This window comes from Nicotiana tomentosiformis, chromosome 6 (assembly GCF_000390325.3).
Source record: "Nicotiana tomentosiformis chromosome 6, ASM39032v3, whole genome shotgun sequence".
Lineage (NCBI taxonomy): Eukaryota > Viridiplantae > Streptophyta > Magnoliopsida > Solanales > Solanaceae > Nicotiana > Nicotiana tomentosiformis.
The window spans coordinates 135,823,698-135,849,980 of NC_090817.1; the positions used below are offsets into that span (position 1 = coordinate 135,823,698).

Below are 26,283 nucleotides of genomic sequence, written 5' to 3' on the forward strand. Positions count from 1 at the left end.
TCATGACCAGTGGCGGATCTAGAGTGTTGTTACTGGGTTTCGAGAACCCAATAACTTTTGCATAGACGCTGTATTTTTATTAAACAATTCACTAAATACTTATAAATATCTAATTGTGAACCTAGTTATTATTGTATATTAATTTAAAATTGCGGTAGGAACCTATAAATTTCAAATTCTGAATCCGCCTCTGGCCATGACAGTATTTGCAAACATTGAAATACTGAATTCATTATTTTGCATACAAATGGATTAAGTACTTGGAAAACATTTGAGTTGAAGTCGCATTTAAACTTAAATTTTTTCTAAATTTGTGAAGTTTGATAAATTGTGAGTGAGATTTTGCTAATTTAAAACACAACACTTGAAATACACCTTCAACCTAATATTCTAATATTTATAAAAATAAAGAAGAAGAAAAAGAAATAAGGAAGACATAATCAGAAAATAGCTTTGGATTAGCTACTATTACTCAAAATGTCGTTCTTATTTTACAAAAGATACAGATTGAAGTGACAAAAGCACCATCCAAAAGAAGAAAAAAGAAGAACGACATGCATGATATATATATAGGAATGATAGACGAACGGAAAAGAATATAAAATAATTAATAGAAAAAATGTCATAAGTAATGAATATCAGTATCTGTATCTGTAGGAAAAGAATTGTTTTTATTGCCTCAACTATGTAGAATTTATATAATACATTCACAAGGTTTCAATCTAAATAGATAAGTACAACAGAGATATTCACAAGAGTTTGAGTGTGACTATAACTAGAACTCTAGCTAATGTAACTTAAAGTATATGGATCATGTTGATGAGAATGATCTATTAGGATTTGGATTACCCTTATCATGCCCCGCAAGATGGGCTCGATGGAAAGAAGACCAATCTTGTTGACTTGTTGGAAGAATTGCCGCTTAGGAAGAGCCTTTATCAGTGGATCAGCTACCTGTTCACCTGTTGGGATGTGTTTCACCACGATTTCTCCCTTGGAAACTTGACCGCGCACAAAATAAAAATCAATAGCCACATGCTTCATCCTACTGTGGAAAACAAGATTTTTACAAAGATAAGTGGCACCAATATTGTCGCAATATACAACTGGTAACTTGAGCTGGATCAAAGAAAGTTCATGAAGAAGATTAGATAGCCAATTTATTTCTGCAATTGTTATTGCCACTGCTTTATATTCTGATTTAGTGGATAATCTAGCAACTGTGCGTTGCTTTTTGGAAGACGAACTAATCGGATTAGAGCCAAGAAAAATTAAGTAGGCTATTGTGGACATGCGATCGTCATGGCTGCCAGTCCAGTCAGCATCTGAGAATGATGTTAGCGATAGAGACGAAGACTTGTTGAAGTGTAAGCCATAGGTAATAATGTGCTTGAGGTATTTAAGAAGCCTTTTGACAGCTTGCCAATGTGTAACTGTTGGAGAATGCATGAATTGAGCTAATTTGTTAGTTGCAAAGCAGATATCTGAACCAGTGAGTGACAAGTACTGTAAGGTACCAATAGCTCTTCGATATTCTTTGGCATCTGTTGGAGCGGAGCCATCATTGAGAGACAAAGCTGATGAGGAAGACAGTGGAGTGGACACCCCTTTAGCATCTAACATGTTGTGGCGTTCCAGTATATCAAAAATATACTTGTGTTGTGTAAGAATTAAACCACCATTGTAGGGAGTAACCTCTACTCCAAGGAAATAGTGGAGGCTGCCAAGATCTTTAAGAGAGAATAGAGATGCCAACTTCGATATGATAGACTGGACATTATACTGTGAGTTACCTGTGATAATAATATCGTCTACAATACACTAGAAAAAAGATATGAGAATTACCACAATGATAGGTGAACAGTGAAGTATCTGAGTGAGCATTATTAAAACCACTTGACAACAAGTAAGAACGAAGCTCCATGTACCAAGCACGGGGAGCTTGATGTAGACCATATATAGCTTTCTTCAAGAGGCATACATGATCTAGAAAGCGATGAACCACAAAGCCTTGGGGTTGTTTCATAAAAGTAGTGTCATGCAAAGAGCCTTGTAGAAAGGCATTATTGACATCCAACTGATGGATAGGCCAACCTAAGGTGACAGCAACAGAGATAATGACACGGATTGTTGTGTGCTTAGCTACGGGGCTGAATATGGAGTTGAAGTCAAGGCCTAATCGTTATGTATATCCTTTGGCGACAAGTCGAGATTTATAGCATTCTACTGTGCCATCAGGATTGTGTTTTATTTTGAATATGCATTTGCATCCTATGGCATTATGATGAGAATAAGGTGGTACCAAGGACCATGTTTGATTGCGTTGCAGAGCATCAAATTCTGCTAGCATTGCAGAACGCCATTGAGGATGTCAACTAGCTTGACGATATGTACTGGGTGCTAACGGAAGATGGGATTAGTATGTTGTTTCCAAATAATCAAACATCTCTTTTTGTTTGAAAATATTGTTCATTGATCATGTCACTGGTCGATTGAGTGATGAAGCAGGCTGGTTAGACAGCAAAGTCTGAGATGCGGGTACTAGAAGAGGAAAGGTTTGTGATTGGGTTGAGTATTCAGGTCGAGAAGCTTCAGTTCCAGTAACGTTGACTGTAGAAGTAGGAATAAGATGAATAGGAAGTGGAGCAGATAATGGTGAAGAAGTTACCTGTGATGGTGAGACGACGAGCTCGAAGCTGGCCAAGGCAGAGTTATAGGGAACTCTATTTGCAGGAACTGTTGGTATGTCATCAGGGAAGAAACTTGTGGAAGGAGTTGTTACTTCTCGTGTGGTTGGAGAAGATTCAGTGGTATGGATTAGCCAAGACTCCAGTTTAGCGGAATTGACACGAGGAAGAGTGTTCTGGTAGTTCGTAAAAGGGAACACATAATCTACAAAAATGACATGCCGAAAAGAGTAAAATTTCTGATTTTTAGGATTGTAACAGATGTAACTACTGGACATTTTTGCATACCACATAAAGAAACATGGATCTGATTTGTTTTCTAATTTGTGGTTTGTGTATGACTTGAGCCATGGATAGCACAAACAGCCGAAGACACGTAGTTTTAAGTAGTTTAGAGCAATGTGAAATAGCGCTTCACAGGGAGATTAATTTTTGAGAGTGGGTGAGGGTATTCGATTGATCAAGTATATGGTTTCCTGACATGCCAAGGACCAAAAATGAAGTGGAATAGAAGCGTGGTGTAGTAATGTAAGTGTCGTCGCTATGATATGGCGATGCTTTCGTTCGACTGTGCCTGCATGTTGGGGAGTACAAGGTGGGCTTGTAAAATATTGAATACCCAGTCTATTGAGTAAGGAACGTAGACCGATATATTCACCGCCACCAATACTGTAGACAGAACGACTTGAAGTATTAAAGTACCGCTCAACCTGATTTTTAAAGTTATCAAAGATGACAGTAATATCAGATTTTATTTTAAGTGTGAAAAGCCAAGAGTACTTTGTGAAGTGATCGACAAACACAACATAATAACGAGCCTTATCAAAGGACAAAATAGGAGAAGTTCCCCATACATCTAAATAAAGAATATTAAAAGGTCGAACACTTTTTAAAGTATTTATTCCAAATGCAAGCCGTTGACAAGAAGGGTTGCTCTGATGGTAAGCAACCTCCGCTTTCAACCAAAAGGTTGTGAGTTCGAGTCACCCCAAGAGTAAGGTGGAGAGTTCTTGGAGGGAAGGATGGCGAGGGTCTATTGGAAACAGCCTCTTTACCTCATGGTAGGGGTAAGGTCTGCGTACACACTACCCTTCCCAGACCCCACTAGTGGAATTATACTGGGTTATTGTTGTTGTTGTAGTATTCCAAATGCAAGCCGATGACTCTTATTACATAAGAAAGAATCACAAAAGGTAAAGGACTTGTACATAAAGACTAGAAGATTCAATGACAAGACAATTAATTTTGTGATGCGAGGTTGAGTATGACCAAAGCGAGCATGCCACAGATGTAGTGGTGGAAGACTGGTTGAGTGGAAGGTGGTGATGGCCATTCATATAGATCCCCATTATTCTGGCCTTGAAGAAGTGATGCCCCCGTTTCAGATCCTCACAAGAAAAGAATATGGAAATAATTCAATAGAGGTATTATTTAGTTGACAAAATTTGGCTACTGAAATCAGATTTTTTCGTATGTAAGGTGCACACAAGACATTATTTAGCACAAATAGATTAGTGGAGTTAGATTTTGAGAGAGTAGTATGTCCTATATGTGAAATAGGGATACCATTATCGTCACCAATGATAACTTCATCCGTCCCCGTGAAGTCAGATGTATACGTAAGACTTTGTGGATCATTTTTTAGTGGTGAGAAGCACCCGAGTCGATCAGCCAACTATTATTTGGTAAGTTATTACGAGCAGCAAAATTGGCTTGCATTTCGGCAGCTGAGTGAGACTTTGAGCGACAAACTTTAGCGTTATGGCCAAATTTATCACAGAGTTAACATTGCACCCATTGATTATTGGATTGCCTTGGTGGATATCCATTTTGTTGTCTGTGTTGGTTGACCAACTGTCCATTCGTGAGGATGGCCTGCGGTTGCTATTGAAGTTGTTACCACGAGGTCGATTATTCGAGGAGCTTCTCTGGTTAAGTTGAGCAGTGATAGTGAGTTGTTCCTTTTTAGCATTTTCATGTTTAGAGAACACTTCATGACCAAGTAGTTTGTCATATAGTTCTTCAAAGCTGATAAATATGTCTCGGGCTCGGATGGCTGCTGAGATTTTCTTATATTCTGGACCTAGACCACTAAAAACTTTGATGGTCAACTCCTCACTGGTAAGAGGGGATCCTGTCGCTGCCAAGTTATCTGCTAGAGATTTGATTTCACCAATAAAGTCAGCAATTGATCTGGAATTTCTTCGAAGTGTGGATAGTTGTTCCCACAGGCCAAAAATTTGAGCTTGGGATTTGTTTGCGTATGTAGTGTGAAGGCTCTGCCACACAATTGCTGATGTGGTGGTATTGGCAATAAATGGTACTATTGTACAGTCCACAAAAGCCATGATTGCATTTCGAAGAAGGCTATTATGCCTCGTCCAAATTTTGTACGCTGGGTTGGGTGTAACTGAACCATCTGTTGTAGTAAGGAACTGTGGCGGACACTTCTCTGCACCATCAATATATCCCATCAGATCATATCTGATGAGAAGGGTAGAAAGTTGAGCCTTCCATGTCAAAAAATTGTGACTGCCAGTGAGCTTGAGAGGCAATTGCGAGGCAGGATTGATGGTGATTAGCTGAGTTTGTTGTGGAGGGTTGCTGCCACCAGTAGCAATGACAACAATGACTTTGGAGTTTGAAGGAGACGTTATTGTTGGCTGATTCGCAACTGGTTTTGATTCTGATTTGATTTTGAGAAAAGGCAAAGTGAAGTGAATTGGGGGGGGGGGGGGGGGGATGAGGTTCGCAGGATCAAGCTACTCGTTAGAGTTTTTCAATGATCTAAAACCATAATGAATCTCAGTATCTGTAGGAAAAGGATTATTTTTATTGCCTCATATGTACAATTTATATAGTTAATTCAGAAGGTTTCAATCTAAATTAGATAAGTACAACAGAGATATTCACAAGAGTTTGAGTGTGATTATAACTAGGACTCTAGCTAATGTAACTTAAAGTAAATGGATCACGTTGATGAGAATGATATGTTAGGATTTGGATTATCCTTATCAATAAGGAATTCTTGTTATATTATTATAACATTTCATAAGAAAAGTTTAGAAATTTAATTCAAATATTTTTTTCTTGATGCCAATTTCTAAATATAATTTGTTTGTCGAGTGATGCTAAGTTGCTAACCTTATCAAAGAAGAAGATTGAAAAGGTTAGATACAACTTGAGCACCTTAACAAATTTTGCCAAAAATTATATTTTAGAAAGCATCAGCTGAGAATTGACGTGCCATCTTTGCAAATATCTTGAACATTTTTTGGTTAAGTTTTTGTAAATATCATGGATTAAACAATTTAAATTTCGAAATGAAGATAACAGCCTATATATATATATATATATATATATATATATATATATATATATATATATATATAGAGTGTGTGTGTGTGTATGGGGGGGTCATGCGTCATCCTCACCCAACCACACAAAAATAAAGGCAGCCGAATGCACAAAGCATTCTGCGTTCATACAAGGTCCGACGAAGGACCGTATTTCAATGGGTGTGATGTAGGTAGCCTACGTTGATGCCAGGGGCGTATGTAGTATATATGTGACAGGCTTAACTGAACCCATAACGTAACTTTCGACGCAGAGCATAAATTTATATGCAAAATCTACTTAAATTGCAATAAATAGTAGATTTGAGTCTATAACTTTAAAAATATAACAAATTCAATGATAACAATTTTAAAGGTTGAAATCATATAGTTTAAATCCTGAATTTGCATGTGATTGATGCAAACATTAATGACTGATTCCACGGTTTAAACCAGTGACTTATTCACACGAAGACAACTTTACATTTGCCCAAAGGTTCCTCTTCCGCCCAACCACAACAGTTTAATTAAAAAATGGGAATCATGTAAGATTTTAAATGTAAAGTCATTTTATGAATTAAAACACAAATATTAAAGTGCAAAGTCCTTGCACATCTTTGAACATGGCTGAGTTTAAAAGAGTCATGGCTGGCGTCTTATGAGATGCACTTAATATCAAATACATAATTGGTAGTTAGTGGTACTCTAGTAATGTGAATTCATTATTTTAAAGTATTGGTTGTTGTTGCTTCTTTTGGAAATTGTCCTTCCCGGAATATACCATTTTGGACACGACAGGTGCTCATTTCTACTTTAAAAAATTAAAAATATTTGTTCTCTAACTTGCAATGTGGAATTAATTTATTCCATTTGCATGTTCATTTTGCAATTATTAATTCGTGGATGACCTTTTAAAATATAAATATTCTGTCACTTTTAAAGCGCGTCAATATTTAAATTGGGAATTGGTGGGGTATGATTATTAAATAAGTCTATCTAGTGAATTGTTCAAACAAAGCAATTATTATTTATCCGACTCGGTTTATTAATATGTAATATAAAGAGAGTTGGTATTATAAGTGCGTAACATGCTTCTTGTAGTAAACAACTCCTCGTAGATACTTTTTAAGCAAGAGATTAATTATCAAAGTAGATGATTACTACTTAATTAAGTGATCCAAGTTTTGACACGGTTTAGCTTGACTAATATATTCTGCAATAGAACTCCCTAGAAATGCAAATACAATAAACAATCTTACATCTGTAAATATTATTTTATACTCAATAAGTTTGACTTTTGCAAACCACTACGAAGAGATGGAGTAGGATAAAGTTTCTCATTTATAAATAAGATTTTTTTAATTGTACATTAAATCACGAATCTTGCTACTTCAAATGAGGTATTAAAAAAAGAAAACAAAAGTAAACTCCTTGGCATTTTCAACTTACTGTTGTAAGAGCCAACGTGCGAAGGGAATCCTTTATATTGAAGGTCGAATAGAATGGTGACACGTCAACAAGTTAAATGTAGTTAAGAGTGACGTATTGTAAGAGACAGATATGTGATGAACAATCACGTGCCGGAAATATCGTGCTATCGTGGAGCACGTGATTGAATGACCGGGAATTTGACTTCCATTTATGATTTGATGGTTGTAATTGTAAGTTCGTAACTATTATGTTACTAATTCCTTTTTTTTTTCTTTATGTATGACATTAACATTGAAACTTTGACTAATTCGAATTAGTATTTGTTTACCCGAAAAATCGAATATAGTTAAATTTGTACATGGTTCTAATGACACGTGATAAATCTTGATATAAATTGTAGAGTGAAATACAAAAATCTCTATTCTTGGCAAATGGAATGAAATATAAGACAGGAAAGAGGAAAATGTTCAAAAACCAGCTGCCTTTCAATGTGCCAACCTCCCCCTCTTATATTGGGGGATCCTACTTTATGTATAATAATAATATATAGTGGAGGACCCACGATGAATTATCTTTTTCTCGATTTCCGCCAAGATTCTCTCCCATAATGCGGTTGCAACGGCTCTTGTCTGCGAGCTCGATACTGGCCCGAGCTCGATATTGCATCGAGCCCTCGGCCTTGGTTAGAGCTCGATTCTGACTTGGGGTCTTGATATTCGGGGTGAGTGTTGGTCGGTCTATCCATCTTCGATAATCTCCGCTTTGCCTCGTAGTTCAATTTGGATATGAGTTCGATAACGATACCGACCTTGTCATTGATCTGTCTTAGAGCTCGAAGCTCGACGCCCTTACTTCGGACCTCGACCGAGCTTGTCATGCAAATACCCTTTGATCGAAGCATTATCGTCTCGACCAGTCCGTACGACTGACTCAATCGGTTTTGACCGTACACAGATAGTCCCCTGGTTTCTCGGAAAAGGATGTGGCGAGAAACGATATGATTTCCCAACAGCTCGATCAGATATATACTGACGTTTACGTCGATCCCGACCACGACGTATGTGATAGTTGTCCCATCGGTTCGATTTTACCAAGGCATTTAATGTGTGTCAGATGGTGGTCGGCCACCTCTGATACTGAACCGTCATTGCTTCAATCTATAAATAGCCTTTTCTTCCACCATTCATCACTTTTACGTCTTCAATCTTCCAAATTTTCTGAGTTTTCTGCCTGTAAATCTGCGAGTTTTACTGCAAACTCTTTTTTAAAACACCAAATACCTCCGTTCTTTGTTCACGGAATTTTAAATGGAAAAAACGTCTAAAACTGTTCCGCAAAAAGAGGCTGCTTCTTCATCTCGACCTGTTGGTGGCAAGGATGTGGAAGAGCCCCGCCCTGAGGAATTCGTTCTGGTAGGGTGTTCGACTGTAGGCGGTTTTAAAATTGAAAGGCCTTCTCCGATACCGGGTCGGTGTGAGCCGATGTCGAGGTACCAATGTTCAATTACCGAAAAAGTTCTCGATAAAGTCATACAAGAATGCAACTGGGATAATAAACTCGTAGTAATCTCATCGCCTGACGGATCGGTTACTACCCACGTTGAAGGATTCTTAAGTGTTTACACTTATGCTTTCACGTTGGGACCTCTAGACCCTATCATTGTTGCCTTTTATAAAAGGTACGATGTGACCCTCAGCCAAATCCACCCTTCCTTTTGGAGAATAGTGATTCTTCTTCGATTTTTCTCGAGCAAGGTCGAGGGGCGTATCTTCACCCTCGATCATCTTATGCGCCTTTACAGTCCCGGACTTTATCTAGGAGGGTTGATCAAGCTTGCTCACCGAGCAACCAAAGCGCCATTCTCGAGCATAGACGAGACCCGGGATCGGGGTTGGATGGGCCGTTTTGTTCGAATCAAAACCTCGGACTTGATCCCTACCGATGACTTGCCATTTCCCAAGAGATGGAATATGAGCCGTGAGTAAATGTTTCTCTTTGCCCGTTTTGATTTTGTGATTGCCTTTTATTTTGTTGATCCATTTTTCTTTCCTTATCACAGTCGTAGCTCAAATGCTGGAACCGATCTTGGATCTTAGATAATGGGTCGAAAATCTGGTGTTGCAGAGACCGTACTCTGAGTGTGCTTGGGTCAAATTATCAAAGAGTCGATGGGAGGCCCGCAGTCATGGTAAATCCTTTTGTCAATTTGTCTCTTCATCCGTTTGTATGGTAAATCTCTCTCTTCCATTTTTTAGGACTCGGGAAAGATGTAGTCATGAGGCCCTCATCTAGTGGCGAAGAAGTTCATGCCCTGAAGCAGGTAAAAGAAAGGAAGAGAAAAGACGTATCGGGCTCTCCGGGCTTGGAAAAGAAGAAACCAGCTAAGAGACCTCGAAAGCCGAAGGGGGCTCTAGTGTTATGTCTTCGAAAGTGGCTCGACATTTAAGGGGCGAGCCCGAAGAAGGAAAGGAGAATTTAGCCTGCATACGGGCTAATGTTGTGATTCAATAAACTTCCAATTTGGTGGAAGCGAATCAGGGAACCTTGGCCATAATCCCAGAACAAGAAGAAACCGAGATTATTCCTTCTCGAGCTAAGATGATTGAAAGGGATACCGAGGGTGGATCTTCTCGAACAGTAGAAGATATTTCAAAGGATGAGTTCGGGATAGTTGATATTGGCGGATCCCCTCAGATTTTGGATGCCATGATTCGAGAGGCCGTCATGTTGGAGGATCGGTCCTATGAGGGTATTCACGAGTCGGCTAATATCCATGGTTTTCTGGAGGGGCTTGAGTCAGGTACCTCGGAGGAGGTTACCGGTTTTGGTGGAATGCCGGTACCTAAAAAAGCATCGTGGTCGGGTTCTACCGAGCCTTCATCGATTCATAAACTGGTGGGCCAATTTCCGGCCCCGAGTATCGATCCCGACCGAAGGCGGAAGATAGTGTTCTCTGTACCTGCGGATACCCGAATTTTTTCTTCCCCTGTGAGGATTGCTAGTTACCTTCGGTCCTTGGTGACCGAAGAAGATCAATCAGTGATGAATGCGGTGGGGCCTGCCTGTCTCTTCAACGAGGCCCAACATGCTTTGAATCGGGTAACTCTGATGGCGTTTTTGCCATTTCTTTTACACATAAAATTGTAGGTAATTCTAATGTTTCTCCTTTTGTTTGCAGGCTTCGGTGTTGCATCACGAGGCCTTTCTTCGAATCCGGGAGGAGCATGATGCCCAGGTTCGAAGCCTCACTGAGAAGAGTGACTCGTACAAGCTCCTTAGTGAAAAACTTCGAGCAGATTTGACAGCGGCTCGGGAAGAGCATGAGGAGATGGCTGAGCAGTTATTCCGAATGTTCTATGATAGTGAAGATGAAAAAGAGATAACCACTAACGATCCGATTCTGCAGGTTCGGCAGAGGATCGAGCAGATTAGATGGCTTAACTCACAGGTAGATGCGCTACTGGCTAAGGCATAAGAATTTAAAAAGTGTATGGATATCATTGTCTCGAAAAAGGAAGCCGTTCAAGCTCGGTTGGAGTTGTCTGATGCCCAACTTCGATCTGCGAAAGAAATGCTTTGGGGCTGATCGAAAAGATGAAAGAGCTTCAGCATCGGTTGGATTTGGCCACTTCAGATAAAGCAGATTTGGCTAAAGAACTTAAAGTGGCCAGTTCTAAAGTGACCGAGGCCAATAAGAGAGTTGATGCCAAAGTGGCTCAATTCAGGATTGATGTCGAGGTTAACCAAGCCAAAGCTGAGAGCATGGTCGAACATGCAAAATGGCAAGCTCGGAGAGCAACTCTCGAGGAGGTCAGAGCTCAGGGCTTCGATATTGGGGCCGAGATTGAAGTTGCCAGGTCGGAGGAGAACAAAACTCGAAGGTTGGCCTTTCCTGAGGAGGACTCCGATGACTCGGGGGAGTCTGAAGATGATGACGATGCCGAGAATACGGCCTCCGATGAAGATTGAGTCATTTAGGGCCTTAGGTCGTTTGTTGCGTTCTTTTGATACCGCTTTCGGTTTTTGTATAGAGAACTTCCCTTTGGCAGAGTAGCCGTCTCTGTATAAAAATTTGTAAATTATATCTTTCTTCCTTTTGAAGCAAAATAGCCTTTTAAGCTAAATAGTTAGTTTGAATTTTAATCTCTGTTGCCTTCGAGCCTTGTGGGTAGTCCCTTTTGCTTTATCGGGTTCGAACATCCTTCAGCCTTAAATAGTCAAGCGTTCATTTGAATTCAAAGAAACAAGTAATTTTACTCGAAATAATGTAGCCCGTAGGTGCAATGGTCGAGTGAGTGCTTGCTCGAACTCGAAATAAAAGTATCCCGTAGGCTTAGTAGTCAAGTGAATGATTCGAACTCGATGCAATGTAGCCCGTAGGCATTATGGTCGAGTGAGTGCTTGCTCGAACTCGAAATAAAAGTAGCCCGTAGGCTTAGTAGTCAAGTGAATGATTCGAACTCGATGTAATGTAGCCCGTAGGCATAATGGTCGAGTGAGTGCTTTCTCGAACTCGAAATAAAAGTAGCCCATAGGCTTAGTAGTCGAGCAAATGATTCGAACTCGATGTAATGTAGCCCGTAGGCATTATGGTCGAGTGAGTGCTTGCTCGAACTCAAAATAAAAGTATCCCATAGGCTTAGTAGTCGAGCGAATGATTCGAACTCGATGTAATGTAGCCCGTAGGCGCAATGGTCGAGTGAGTGCTTGTCGAACTCGAAATAAAAGTAGCCCATAGGCTTAGTAGTCGAGCGAATGATTCGAACTCGATGTAATGTAGCCCGTAGGCATTATGGTCGAGTGAGTGCTTGCTCGAACTCGAAATAAAAGTAGCTCGTAGGCTTAGTAGTCGAGTGAATGATTCGAACTCGATGTAATGTAGCCTGTAGGCATAATGGTCGAGTGAGTGCTTGCTCAAACTCGAAATAAAAGTAGCCCGTAGGCTTAGTAGTCGAGTGAATGATTTGAACTCGATATAATGTAGCCCGTAGGCGCAATGGTCGAGTGAGTGCTTGCTCGAACTCGAAATAAAAGTAGCACGTAGGCTTAGTAGTCGAGTGAATGATTCGAACTCGATGCAATGTAGCCCGTAGGCATAATGGTCGAGTGAATGGTTGCTCGAACTCGAAATAAAAGTAGCCTGTAGGCTTAGTGATTGAGTGAGTGCTTGCTCGAACTCGATCCTATTTTCATAATAAATCTTGAACATAGAATATCGGTGAAGAAGAGGGCTTTCTTTGCAAGTCATTATACATATGTTCATGTTTTGCGTCAGGGCTCGGGCCAACTACATAAGCATGGTTCGTTTTGACCATTTGACTATTACAACATTTCCTGTCAAGACACTGTTTGTCATGAAATAACGAAGTAACTTCCTTTGCACCGAACTTGATAATCATCACAGATACGTTCAATGATAAAGCCCCCCAGTATACGAGGTTGATTTTAAAGAGGCATCGGATACTCAGCAGTAGTATTGTTTTAGGCGTTACATGTTCCAATTGCTTGGTAGTTGATTGCCATTTTATCAGACCGGGTTTGGAGGATTTCCGCTATATGGCCGGTATCGATCTCTGGTCGACCTTTGCTTGGTAGTTCTTTTGATGACGGACCTAGAAATCGACTGGCCATCTTCGATTCTTATTTTGGATTGATATCGATTGTGCACATCGGTCCAAGTAATAGCTGGGTACTCAATCATATTTTGCTTCAACCGCCGTGAAGCCATCGAGCTCCGCTCGTTTAGACCTTGAGTGAAAGCTTGAACAACCCAATCGTCTGTGACTGGTGGCAGGTCCATTCGTTTTATTTGAAAACGAGATACAAACTCCCTTAGCATCTCGTTATCCTTTTGTATTACCTTGAACAAGTCCAACTTTCTAGTTTCGACATTTATGGCTCCGGCATGTGCCTTTACGAAGCAATCTGCAAGCATAGCAAAAGAATCAATAGAGTTAGATGGTAAAATCTGATACTATACCATTGCCCCCTTTGACAGGGTTTCACCGAATTTTTTCAATAATACAGATTCGATCTCATCATCTTCCAAATCATTGCCCTTGATGGCACACGTGTAAGAAGTGATGTGCTCGTTGGGGTCGGTTGTTCTGTTATATTTGGGTATTTCGGGTATACGAAATTTTTTGGGGATTGGTTTTGGGGCTGCACTCGAGGGAAAAGGCTTTTGAATGAACTTTTTCGAATCCAGCCCTTTTATAATTGGTGGAGATCCCGGGATCTGATCGACCCTGGAATTATATGTTTTTTTATCGTTGGCTTCGACTCGTTTTGTGAGTTCCTCGAGCAATTTAGTAATTTCGGAAGTAGTCCCCTATTCTTGCTCGTTTGACTTCACTATTGATGGCTCCATTCTATGGGTGATTTCTCGAAGCGGATCGGGCTCCGGCCTGCTTTGTACCTGAGTTTGGCTCTGCAACTAGGCTATCGCTATTTGCTGGGCTTGAAACATCTCGAAGATCATCCGTAAGCTGGCTCCGATCTCCTATACGTTATGGGTGTCTCGAGCTATGGATCGAGTACCGCCCTGAATATTTTTTTTCCGGTTCGGAACGTTGGTTTGCCTCAAGAGCCACTTGTGAATTGACATCTAGCGGTACTCCGACTCGGATTTCAGGTACTTTGACTCGAGCTTCAGTGACATCGTTAAGTGGCCTTCCCGCCCTGGGTATCAAGTTGTTGGTTTCATCCTGAAGGCCGGCTTCGTGGTCGATAGGTAAAGCCATTGCTGATTTGAAGTTGTAAGCTAGTGTGTACTGTAGATTTATATCAAACAATCACTGTTATCCTTAGCCCCACGGTGGGCGCCAAACTGTTTACCCGAAAAATCGGATAGAGTTAAATTTGTACATGGTTCTAAGGACACGTGATAAATCTTGATACAAATTGTAGAGTGAAATGCAAAAATCTCTATTCTTGGCAAATGGAATGAAATATAAGACAGGGAAGAGAAAAATATTCAAGAACCAGCTGCCTTTCAATGTGCCAACCTCCCCCTCTTATATTGAGGGATCTTACTTTATATACAATAATAATATATAGTGGAGGACCCATGATGAATTGTCTTTTCTTTGATTTTCGCCAAGATTGTCTCCCATAATGGGGTTGCAACGGCTCCTGTCTGCGAGCTCAATACTGGCCCGAGTTCGGTATTGCATTGAGCCCTCGGTCTTGGTTCGATCTCGATTCTGACTTGGGCTCTTGATATTCGGGGTGAGTGTTGGTCGGTCTATGCATCTCTGATAATCTTCGCTTTGCCTCGTAGTTCGATTTGGATATGAGCTCGATAACGATACCGAGCTTGTCATTGATCTGTCTTAGAGCTAGAAGCTCGACGCCCTTACTTCGGACCTTGATCGAGCTTGTCATGCAAATACCCTTTGATCGAAGCATTATCGTCCCGACCAGTCCGTACGACTGACTCAATCGATTTTGACCATACACAGCATTGTATAAGACTCATACAACAAAAAAATATTCCGCACTAATATGTTTTTTATTTTCAGAATTTGAACTCAAAATCTCTAGTTAAGAATGAAATAATCGGGTGAAGTGCACTAGTAGCCACTTTTAACTCTGGTATTAAAATATATCTATAATTTACAATGTATTTAGAGATTAGTCAATTCGCCCAAACTTAAGGACTAATAACCTGTTTGGCCAAGCTTCTCCCCAAGCCAAAAGTATTTGTTTTTCAAAAAGTGTTTTTTCCCTCAATTTGAGGTGTTTGGCCAAGCTTTTTTTGAAAAACAAAAGTGCTTTTGGCTAGAAGCAGAAATAGTTTTGAAGAAGCAGAAAAAAGTAGCTTCTCCCCAGAAGCAGAAGCAGAAGCAGTTTTGACTTTTCTTCCTACCAAAAATACCCTTTGCAAAATATTATATATACCAAAATAACCTTACTTAGTTTAAACTATTAAGGAATATAAATGACTTTTGGGATGAACTTTCATATATATTGAATGATTTTTTGATATATTTAAATTATCTTGAAAGAATAAAGTACTTTTCAATTTTATTTTTATATTTTACTTAAATAAAATAAAAACTCAATTCTTATCTTTAATAATAAATATTTTTAATTATTTATCTACTTATATAATATTAACTATTAAGCGAATCTCTTCATGTCCTTATTTGTAATTTGACACTTAAAAGTACTTTTCGAAAAGCATGACCAAACACAAATTATTGTTCAAAAGTGCTTTTCAAATTGATTAGCCAAACACAAACTGCTTTTCTCCAAAAGTACTTTTTCGAAAAGCACTTCTAAAAAATAAGTTGATTTTTCCAGCTTGGCCAAACAGGCTATAAGTATCATGAATTTTTGTATCCTAGATTTTTTTGCTGCTAATTTAGAATTCTTAGGGTTCTAAATTTTTTAGCTGCTAATTTGAAATTCAAGACTAAGTGTCATGAATTTGTGAACTGCTAATTTAAAATTCAAGACATACAATTTTAATTTCTGGACACAATATTCAAATTTTAAAATATGGTGTCCTGAAGTTTGAACCTTGAGGTTTAAACTTTAGGAGGCGGTGTCTTGAAGTTTGAGAGAATTGTCTAATATTTAAATACATTATAAACTGTGGATATATTATAAATAACATGCTTAAAAGTGGCTACTTGGTGTCATTTCCACCAAATAATCCTATCTATTCCAACACAACCCTAGTGGGTCGTTTGGTACGAGGGATAAGGTGGGATAGGATCTAGGATTAAATTTATACCGTATTTGGTTGGCGGTATAAATTTATCCAGGATATCCCATCTTATCCCACTTTATCCCATCAAACTTGGGATTATTTTATCCCACCTCCCATGTGGGATAATTTAGTCCAGGGATTACAATCTCGGGATAATTTAGTCTACGTACCAAACGACCCCTAGGTGATTACAATTTACAACTTCAAATATTATCAATTTATATATATACTTCTTGTTTTTGTAACTTTTTTGTTGTTTGGATAATTAGGAAAGTAATAGTCCCCCAGTCTCATTTTATATGATAAATCTTTTTTGAAAGAAAATTATCCTAATTGTTATAAATAAAATCATATTTAAGGTGAATGTCTATATTTTAGAGAGATTTTAGGGTTTGTTACTTGGTGGCTAAGTCACTCTTTCCTATAAATAGAGATGTTCTATTCTATTGTAAATCATCCCAAATCAATAAAAAATCTCTCTCTGTACTTTTCTCTGCAATACTTTTCTTCTTCTTTTATTGTTTTATAACACGTTATCAGCACGAGACTCCAACCAATTGAATAAAGACTTTGGGATACGTGCATGGTGCTCAACTGGTACATAATATCGAGCATAATGATTGGCAATTGTTCCATGAACCTCCTTCGGGTAAATTCTGGATATAATGTAAGTATTTTACCTTATTTTTCTCTTTTAAATTCTTGAAATTCTATAATTTTATTTTAAATACAAGTAAAGATAATAAATTTTGATTATAACTCAATAGAGTTTGCGAGAAATTATAACCACCCGAAGTGGTAAAATTTGTATATCTTGCCATGATCAAATTCATGTATGATTATGAGCACAAGAAGTGGAAACTTGTCCCATTGAATTTGCTTCATTCTCGTTCCCTTAAGATAATGTGGTAGCAATATGTAATAACTCAGAAAGAAGATAAAATTATTACCGTGAAGGTATCAATGGATGTGGACATGGCAATAGACGAAATTATAATCGTCATCATTGTGGTAATGAGAATAATAAGGATTCTCAAAATAATCCTTCACTCTGTGAAAGTAATATTTGTCATAGACTTGACATTAGATTTTGTAAAGTACTTATAGATGATTATGCTCCATTCATGATGTGAATGTGATAACATGTGATTTATGAATACATATTCATTCTTGAAAGAATATGAGCGTGTTAGTGGTAGTGAATATACCACACTCACCTCTAGAAGGAGGTTTAATTGAGATGAAATAAGAAAATAATTTCATTATTATGGCATGAATGGTCATTGATCACGTACCTATTATGATTATGCCAAAATATTGGCAATATGATCATTACAGGGCAAAAGTGATGGAAGCAACATATCTTATCTATAATAATTTTGACCATGACCATAATGGTATAACTTTCTCTTTGAAAGATATATTTATCATATGGATGTGATGAATACGAGGTAGTGCAAAATTAATTAAGAGCTCTAGAAGATCCAATTATTACTATTTTGGAGAAATAAAACTGATTATCAATAATGTATTGTATTGTAGTAAGTCTCAAAGAAACTTATTGAGTTTCTAAAGTATTCACAAAAGTGATTGATTATATTGAGACTATAAATAAAGGAAAGATTTAATATCTTCTATTACTATAACTTGTAGCGGGGTAATATGTATGTGAAAAGTCACCCGCTTTATTATCTACTTTGTACTACACAAATAAAACAATTTCATAATAAAGTAAACTTTATTGATATAAAAACTCATACCATAATAAACTTGGTGTTTATTGATAATTGCACACGTCACGGTGTAAACCTAGAGTTTATCAATATTAATAATTTATCCACTTGGTATAATTAAAAATTTAAGTATGGTGTGAAAAAAAAATTCACAAGGGTAAATATTAAAGAACTAGAAAATTCTGTACGAATTCTCTTATGTTATTTGTTCTCATTAAATAATAGACCAACTAAAATTGGGATTGAATTCCATGAATGCTGGAGATATCAAAGATGAATATGGGCTCATTCACTTGTCATGTATACCACATAATATGCATCTATGAGATGGTTACATGTGCGATTATTATTAATCTGCAACCTGTTGTTTGCGAGGTAACTTGCTCAGTAATTTAATTTCGTGCATAATTTCCATATTTTCTATTCAAGACAGTTCATCTTGATAAGTTGGTTTATAACACAATTGATTTAACAAAATAATTAATTGAGTGCCTCAACTTAATAGCTAAACTATTGCTTATGAGAAAAAAAAGTTGTCTGTATCAGTTTGATATACGTTATACACGAAAGTATATTATATTCTCCCCTCACAAGTGGTTCACGATTAGGAACCAAATAATTCCATCATTATTGATGTGCGGTGTATATTTTGATTAACACCATAACACACAAAGGTGGGTTTCCAAAGTTGTGGAAGCAAGTTAGTTTTTCTAACATGAGGAGGAGACAAGATAAACAGTTGAGAAAACGTTACGTGGAATGAATTATCATTTCTACATTTAGATCCTCGAATAAGATAATATTAACTTGAAGTTCATAAAAGATAATTCATTTGTAGTATATTGCAAAGCATGCCAGATGCATTTGCGGACCCAAAGAAAGTAACTATATTCTCACTGTAAATGCTCATACTAGAATAAGTCCTAGAAAGACAAAGTCTATGGTATGTTTATAGTGTATAGATAAATCGGTTTCAAATAAAATTCTTGATAAAGAAGATGAGCAAATGATCATAATAAGGAGACAAGTGATCTAGAAGATCACATGACGTAACACGTCATAAAATCTCAGGAGAGGTTCAGGTACCTGAAAATATGAATGAAGAGATCTCTATCTTATGTCTTTATGAAAAACAATATTGGAACCAATATAAAATATTTGTCGACAACATCTATGATAACTCTAAATATAGATGGGGATCTTAAGTCTGTCGAATACAGACACAAAAATATTAGCCAAATAGAAGAGACACAATTCGAATAGAATTGGTTTTATATGAAAGACATGTAGTTTTGGACATGTTGTTCAAACACTTGAATGTATAAAGTCAATGGTGTGTGTAATCACTTTTATCTATCTTATATGTCTAGCATGGCATGAAAACTTGATATGCATCTAAAGTCGATTTGTATGGCTTATATGACATAGCTTATATGACAATCTCTAAAGGATTTAAATCACTTAAAGTATATACAATTCTTGATTTTGAAGCACCACATTCTAAGTGCAATTTGTGCACATATGTATCTTGCTATAACTATAAGCATGATAATGTGATAACGAGAATTTTTACCTCTATGGAGATATTGAAAAGCCATTCCACGACATTATATGAAGACATTATATATCTATCAAGAATGATGATTTCAAGGTGCAATATATTCATTCAAGTTAATATGGCTGATTTGTTTATCACATCTCTACCAACGATCTTTTGAATATGGTTCAATGGTATTATGGTTGATTTGTTTATCAAAACTCTACCAACGATCTTTTGAAGATGGTGCACAAGTTTGGAATGCGAAGGCTCAAGGATGTGAATTGATGCTCTCATCAGGGGAGTTAATACGCGTTTGTAATGACCCAGAAGGTCGTTTTGAGTATTATAACCTCGTTTTCCCATTTACTGCTCAATTTATGCTTTACATTTGTTATGTGACTTGCCGGGGGTAATTGGTTCGGGTCCGGTGAGATTTTTGAATGATTTGGAACACCTAGTCCAAGGTTTCGAAATTTAGTTAAAAAGGTTGACCAGATGTTGACGTATGTGTAGCGACTCGGAGAATTTTTGCTAAGAAAATTAAGGTTTTGTGGTATCGAGGTAGATCAATTAGTACAAAGGTTGTAGAAATTTCTCGCGGCGAGCTTGCGAGCCAAGGCTCGGACTTTTAGGGTTGAACAATGCACTGGGAGGTAAAAAAAAAATTTTGGCGAAAAAAAACACGTTTCTGCAGTCCATTATGCGACCACATAATCACTTTGCGGGCCGCATAATGGCCGCATAAGTGAGGCAGAAGAGGTTCAGTTTGGATGAAATCTGCGGTCGACTATGCGATCGCATAACTATTATGCGGTCACTATGCGACCGCAGAACAGGTATGCGGGCCGCATAGTGACCACATATACAGACAAATATTTGCCAGTATTGGACACAGATTATGCGCCCGATATGCGGTCCGCATAACCATTATGCGATCGCATATGCGACCGTAGAACCTGTTCTGGAGCTTCATTTTTCTGGTTTTATAAACCCGACCCCATTCTTATAAAACACTATTAGGGGGTCATTTTTAAGGGTTTCATCTGATATTTTAGAGAGAGGTGAGAGCATTTTAGAGAGAGAAAGTGAAGACTTAGTCATTTATCCATCAATTCTTGTTCAAGGTTTGAAGATTTCACAAGGAACTTGCTAGGGCTTCAAAGAGGTAAGAATTTCTTTTCCTCAATTCTTCAATTTCGGGTTTGGAGTAAAAATAGGTTATTAATAGTATGATTCTTGGGTGTAAGAGTATTATGTATACATACCAATAAGGTTGTGGAAAGATTGTTAAGTTCAAATGGGTACGGATTGGGTTGAAAATGGTAGAAATCTTCATATATTTTAATTGAAGATTTGAGGGTCGAGTTGGTATCGGATTTTGGTAAAATTTGTATGGTTGAACTCGTGGTTGGATGGACGTTCATATTCTGTAACTTTTGTCGGGTTTCGATATGTGGGCCCCACGAGCGATTTTTGAGTTAATTTCGGATTTTATTGGAAATTAGTATTTCCTTATTGAATTAATTACACTAATTTGTATTGATTGAATCAAATTAATTGTGGCTAGATACAAGGCTTTCAGAGACTAATTCTCGTGGCAAGAGCATAGCAGAATAAAGAATTACACGGGTTGAGGTAAGTAACAGTTTTAAATCTGGTCCTGAGGGTATGAAACCCTGGATTTTTGTATCATGTGATTACTTTGGAGGTGACGCACATGTTAGGTGACGGCGTGCACCGAGGGGATTGTGACTTGGTCCGTCCCGTGAGACTGTAAAGTTGAATAACTTGTTGTTAGTTATATGCTCTCTATGTGTTGTGGAAATTTGGCTGTAAGGCATGTTAGAAACCATGTTTACGCTATATGTTGGTACTGCTGGGACCTACATAGGTCGTGTACATATTGAATTATCTGCTAAATTGTTGTTTGGTACTTAGTCACAGTTTACTTATTTATTTTATCTCAGTCTCTGTTATTATTATTGATACATCATATCATTATTTTTTGGGCTGATTTCATGATTATTGAGAGCCCGAGAGACTGGAGAGATTTATGACTGAGTGAGGCTGAGGGCCTGATTGTGAGATATTGATACTATAGTACGTGAGTTGGCCATGCGGATCCAGATATTGATACTATAGCACGTGAGTTGTCCGTGCAGCACATGAGTTGGCCGTGCAGATCCAGATATTGATACTATGGCACGTGAGTTGTCCGTGCAGCACGTGAGTTTGCCGTGCAGATTCTAGCGCTTGGGCTGTAGGAGCCCCTCCGGAGTTTGTACACCCCCAGTGAGCGCGGGTACCCATTGAGTGTGAGTGCTAAGGGCTGGAAGCCCAGTGAGTGATTGTTGTCCTGAAAGACTGTACTGGCTTTTTATTTATTGTTACACTTAGTTGCTATCTGTCATTGCTGTGAAATTTTCTGAAAGATTTTATATCCGGATTACCTAAACTTGAAATGTATAAAACTGATTTGGCTTAAACTTTTGGAATTGAAAGCATGCCTACTCTCTGTTGGAATTACTGAAATTGAACTGTAACTGTGTAGCTCGTCATTATCTTCAGTTCCTTATTTATTATTGTTACTTGATGAGTTGGTTGTACTCATACTACATCCTGCACTTCGCATGCAGATCCAGGTGTTCCCGGACATAGCGGGTGTTGATCATTTCACGCAGTTGATTTTCAGGAGATTCAGAGGTAGCTACCGTATTTTGCAGACCTTGTCTCTCCTTCCCCATCTCCTCGTTTACCGTATTTTGTTCTTAGACTATTATAGACCGTATTTTATTTTTCAGACTTGTATTCATATTAGATGCTCATGTACTTAGTGACACCAAATTTTGGGAGTGGTTGTATCGGTAATTGTAGGATTTATGGATTTTATTGAAATATTATATTTTCAAACTTAAGAGAAATTGTGATTTATTGAGATTTTTGGCTTGCCTAGTATTGAGATAGGCACCATCACGACTGGTGAGATTTTGGGTCATGACAGCATTTTACTCTTTTTCCCTTGTAGGGTTTTGTCCCAATAGGTTTTCCTTGCAAGGGTTTTAACGAGGCAACCAAATGGCGTACTGTTAGATATGTGTACTCTTTTTCCTTCACTCGAATTTTTTTCCACTAGGTTTTATTTTAGTTAATATTTTAACGAGGCACATTATCTGTTGAATAGACATTCAAGGGGGGAGGGTGTCATAAATAGAATTATATTTAAGGCGAATGTCTATATTTTAGAGAAATTTTAGGGTTTGTTACTTGGTGGCTAAGTCACTTTTTCCCTATAAATAGTTAGGGTGTTCAAAACCGAACTGAAACTGAAAACCGAATCGAAACTGAAGCTTAATGGCTTATTGGTATCAGGTTAATGATTTAACGGACGAGAAACAGATTGAAATTTTTTTATTAACGACTTATCGGTTTGGGGGCAGATTATTCACGGATAATCCTTTAACCCGTTAAGAATATATATTACTGCTCTGGACACTTGTACGAAGTGCAAAGTGAATTGTACTGATTGCTTGGAAGTATCTTATTGGCCATTAAGTCTCTTCCCCACTGGATACCAATAATAAGTATTAAACTATTAACATTTACACTTTAGAAACCACAGCATCTATACCCAGTAGCCAACCCTCTTGCCTCTCCCTCTCCCTCTCCCTCTCGCCGTCTCGCCTCTCCCTCTCGGCTCTCGCCGACTCGCATGCCTTTTCAATACTTAAACTTGTCCTAATTGGTACAAGTTTGAATTGGAAACATAAGGTCTTGAACTAATTTTCAAAATAAGGGTGGCATACCGGGCCTGCCTTTTCAAATTTCAATGAATAGCTTCATCAGTGATGTTGCCTTACTATGTCAAGAAATTTTCAAATAACAACCACACACACGCACAGCCAGCAGAGCAAGGAAGAAGAAAAGAGGAAGTCAAAAAATATATCGTCTGTTTATTTTCCAATAAGGTATTTCGCCCAAAGTAATCTTTCATCATGGGTACAGTGATTAATCTCTATAGATTACTTGTCTTTTGATATCCAGTATTTGATTCTAGTAATATGGTCTCGTGGTGTAATTTAGTTGATATATATGTATGAGAAATGTTAACTATATTGTTGTCTCGGGGATGTACTCCCCAACACTGTGTTGAAGTATGTTAAGTTTCAATCAACTGAAACCAAACCGATAACCGCCCGATAATAGCTAAACCGATACCAACCCGTCTGATATCTTATCGGGTGACTAGCGGATTAATACATTTAAAAATCGATAACCGATAAGCCAAATCGTTAAGAGTAAATAACCGCCCGATCTGCCCATTAAGCAGCCCTAATAAATAGAGATGTTCTATTTCATTGTAAATCATCCCAATTCAATAAAAATTCTCTCTCTATTTTTCTCTGCAATACTCTTCTTCTTCTTTTATTGTTTTATAACACTAATAATATTATTTTTATATTTAAAATAACTTTTTATATAAATATTTATAACTTGTTCTAGATTACAAGTTTAAAATTTTTTCTTTCTTTCTTAACCTCTCTATCCAGTCAAACGGTGCCACAACCATGGGGATGGAGGGAGTAGTAATTAAAGTAGGATGAGATACCTAGTTAACAAGGTAAAACATATTACGCATAGTAATAAAATATCATGATTAGGTAATATGCTACCTTACAAATAAACAAAATATAAACTATCATGATAGAAAGTTATACTGTATCTACCCTTTAATGTGAAGGCTTCAACTATTATAATCGACTAAGGTACTCACTTAGTTTAAAAAAGAATAAACCTATTATAATTTAGGAATCGAATATGGTTTTCTTTTTTTTCTTACCATATCTTTGCAAATAGTTTTAAATATTTTAAATTGTTAATTATTGTAACTAATATTATTTTTTATGAAGTTTCTAAATATGTAAATTTTATTTCAAAAAATTTAAAGAATCTATATTCAAATTTACTTGAAAAATTAGTCAAATTGACCTTCGTACTTCGAAAATGTTCAAACGAATCTCATAGAAAAAGTATGCTACTCGCTTCAATATGTAATTAGTTGACTATTATAATTTCTTGTAAAATAATTAAAGAATATAATCGATATATAAGTCGTCATGTACCATTAATCATAAAATATGTACTTTGAATAATCAAACATTAACAAATATAATTTACTTATTAAAAGTTCATGTCTTCAAAAAACCTTGTGCATGCATCAATGTTAGTACAGCTGCAGAACTTTATATTTTTCTAGAGAATATGAAAACTTCATACACAAGACCAACTAAAATACTGATGAAATTATTAGAATAAAGAATAAATATGAGACGAATCGTTATAAATGAATCAAGTTGAAGCTTCATTTAAAATCTTTCTATCTCTATTTCCCTCTCCTTTCATTTTTCTTCCCACCAGAAGTAGCTATTTCCTTTTCTTTTTTTTCAATTAATCAAAGAATTCTACTTCCGAACAACTGTTAATTATCCTGTAAGATATATCTCAAATTTCTGAAGTTGGAATAGTGAAGAAATGGAGAGAGATTTCATGGGGTTGGCTGTAAAACAAGAAATACCTGAAGAACCAGCCACAGATCCAGGTATCATAACCTTCTGCTCCTTTTATTCACGTTTCTTCTTTGTACAGCCCGATGCACAAAGCATCTCGCATTTATACAGGGTCTGGGAAGGGCCGAACCCCTACGGGGTATGATGTAGACAGCCTAACCTAATGCAAACATTTGTAGGTGCTTCTCCGGCCTGAACTTATAATGAATCTGTTAGTTATGGTTTTTGTTTTTGTCCCTTTTTAGATTTAATTTAGTACTGTTAATTAAAAACCTCTGCAACGTAAATGAGCTTTGACTCTATATGGATATTCTCAAAAAACTAAATCAAAAAATGGAGTTTACCTCTTTTTTCTTTTTCATTTTTGCTCAGCTCCCAAACCGAGCTTATGGGTATTTTCATGTAGGTCAAAACATGGTTTAAATCTTGGTTTGTGTAGTATTCATAATAAGATTGTATATTTTTAGCTACAGTCTTTCACAACAAGAATGCTTCAACTGGAAAAATAAAAGAAGGCCTTTTACTTTTGTGATGCTGGTTATGCAAACAAAGGTTTTGGTGTTTCTTAAGTTGGATTCCTTTCAACACGGTTTACTTTTGCAATCCTTTTTTTTCTTTTCATGTTTGAGTTGGATATCGTACATAAAAGTAGGCGGACCCAAGATTTGAACCTCGATTGTAATCTTTTCAAATCACTGGGTTCTAAATTAATAAGTTTTACATATCCAAAGGATTTTTTAAGACAAATATATGGTTTGAAAAAAATTACTAGGTTCGACCGAAACCGCATCCGGTACTGTGTCTCCGCCACTGACGTACATTACTTATAGCATGCACCAATGATTTAAGTTTTATAGGTTGATATCATTAAATTTGTTTATATGTAACTTAATCTATTATAGCATGTTAGTTATTATTTATGTTATAGATCTTATTATGAAAATTTACATGTAATTAGTTGATAGGTCAGATCTAGATTTTTTTATATATATATTTTAAAATATTTACCGTGCATAAAACTTAAGTTCAAAATTAAAATAAGATGACATTCTGCTGATGCCTTTTTATATTTAACGTACAGGAATAAACAATTACGTTTTGTCCACCACTAGATTTAGAATGCAGACCAAAATGCATAAAATAATTTGTTTAACTCTTTTGACCAGATCTTGCATTAATAAACACAATATTATATTTTTTATCTCGCATCAGATGCTCTTTGCAGCTTATATTTAAATTGGATGCACATGTTCACCCTCCTTTCTTCAGCTGCA

At 37.2% G+C, this 26,283-nt stretch overlaps 2 protein-coding genes across 2 annotated transcripts in view; one reads left to right on the forward strand and one right to left on the reverse strand.

Annotated features, from left to right (window-relative positions):
* Positions 1-783: 783 nt before the first annotated feature.
* LOC138894821 (uncharacterized) lies at positions 784-5,161 on the reverse strand. Its single transcript, XM_070179551.1, has 5 exons — positions 4,588-5,161; positions 3,346-3,543; positions 2,486-2,892; positions 1,846-2,077; positions 784-1,793 (listed from the first exon to the last, which is right to left on the reverse strand). Exons 1-5 carry the CDS (start codon positions 5,159-5,161, stop codon positions 784-786), a joined length of 2,421 nt encoding a protein of 806 aa, XP_070035652.1.
* A 19,548-nt stretch (positions 5,162-24,709) lies between these two features.
* The window catches only part of LOC104084864 (protein TIFY 6B-like), a 4,390-nt gene continuing 2,816 nt past the window's right edge, over positions 24,710-26,283 (forward strand). The window contains exon 1 of the mRNA XM_009588822.4: positions 24,710-25,041. Within this exon, the coding sequence (XP_009587117.1) occupies positions 24,975-25,041 (67 nt within the window). The 5' untranslated portion in view covers positions 24,710-24,974. The remainder of the gene's footprint in view (positions 25,042-26,283) is intronic.

Coding starts and splice junctions, on each gene's coding strand:
- LOC138894821 (XM_070179551.1), bottom strand. CDS start 5,161: ATGGGATATATTGATGGTGCAGAGAAGTGTCCGCCACAGTTCCTTACT. Junction 2,893..3,345: donor TGTCTACAGTATTGGTGGCG/GTGAATATATCG, acceptor TCATTTTTGTAG/ATTATGTGTTCCCTTTTACG. Junction 2,078..2,485: donor CTTCATCACTCAATCGACCA/GTGACATGATCA, acceptor CCTATCCATCAG/TTGGATGTCAATAATGCCTT.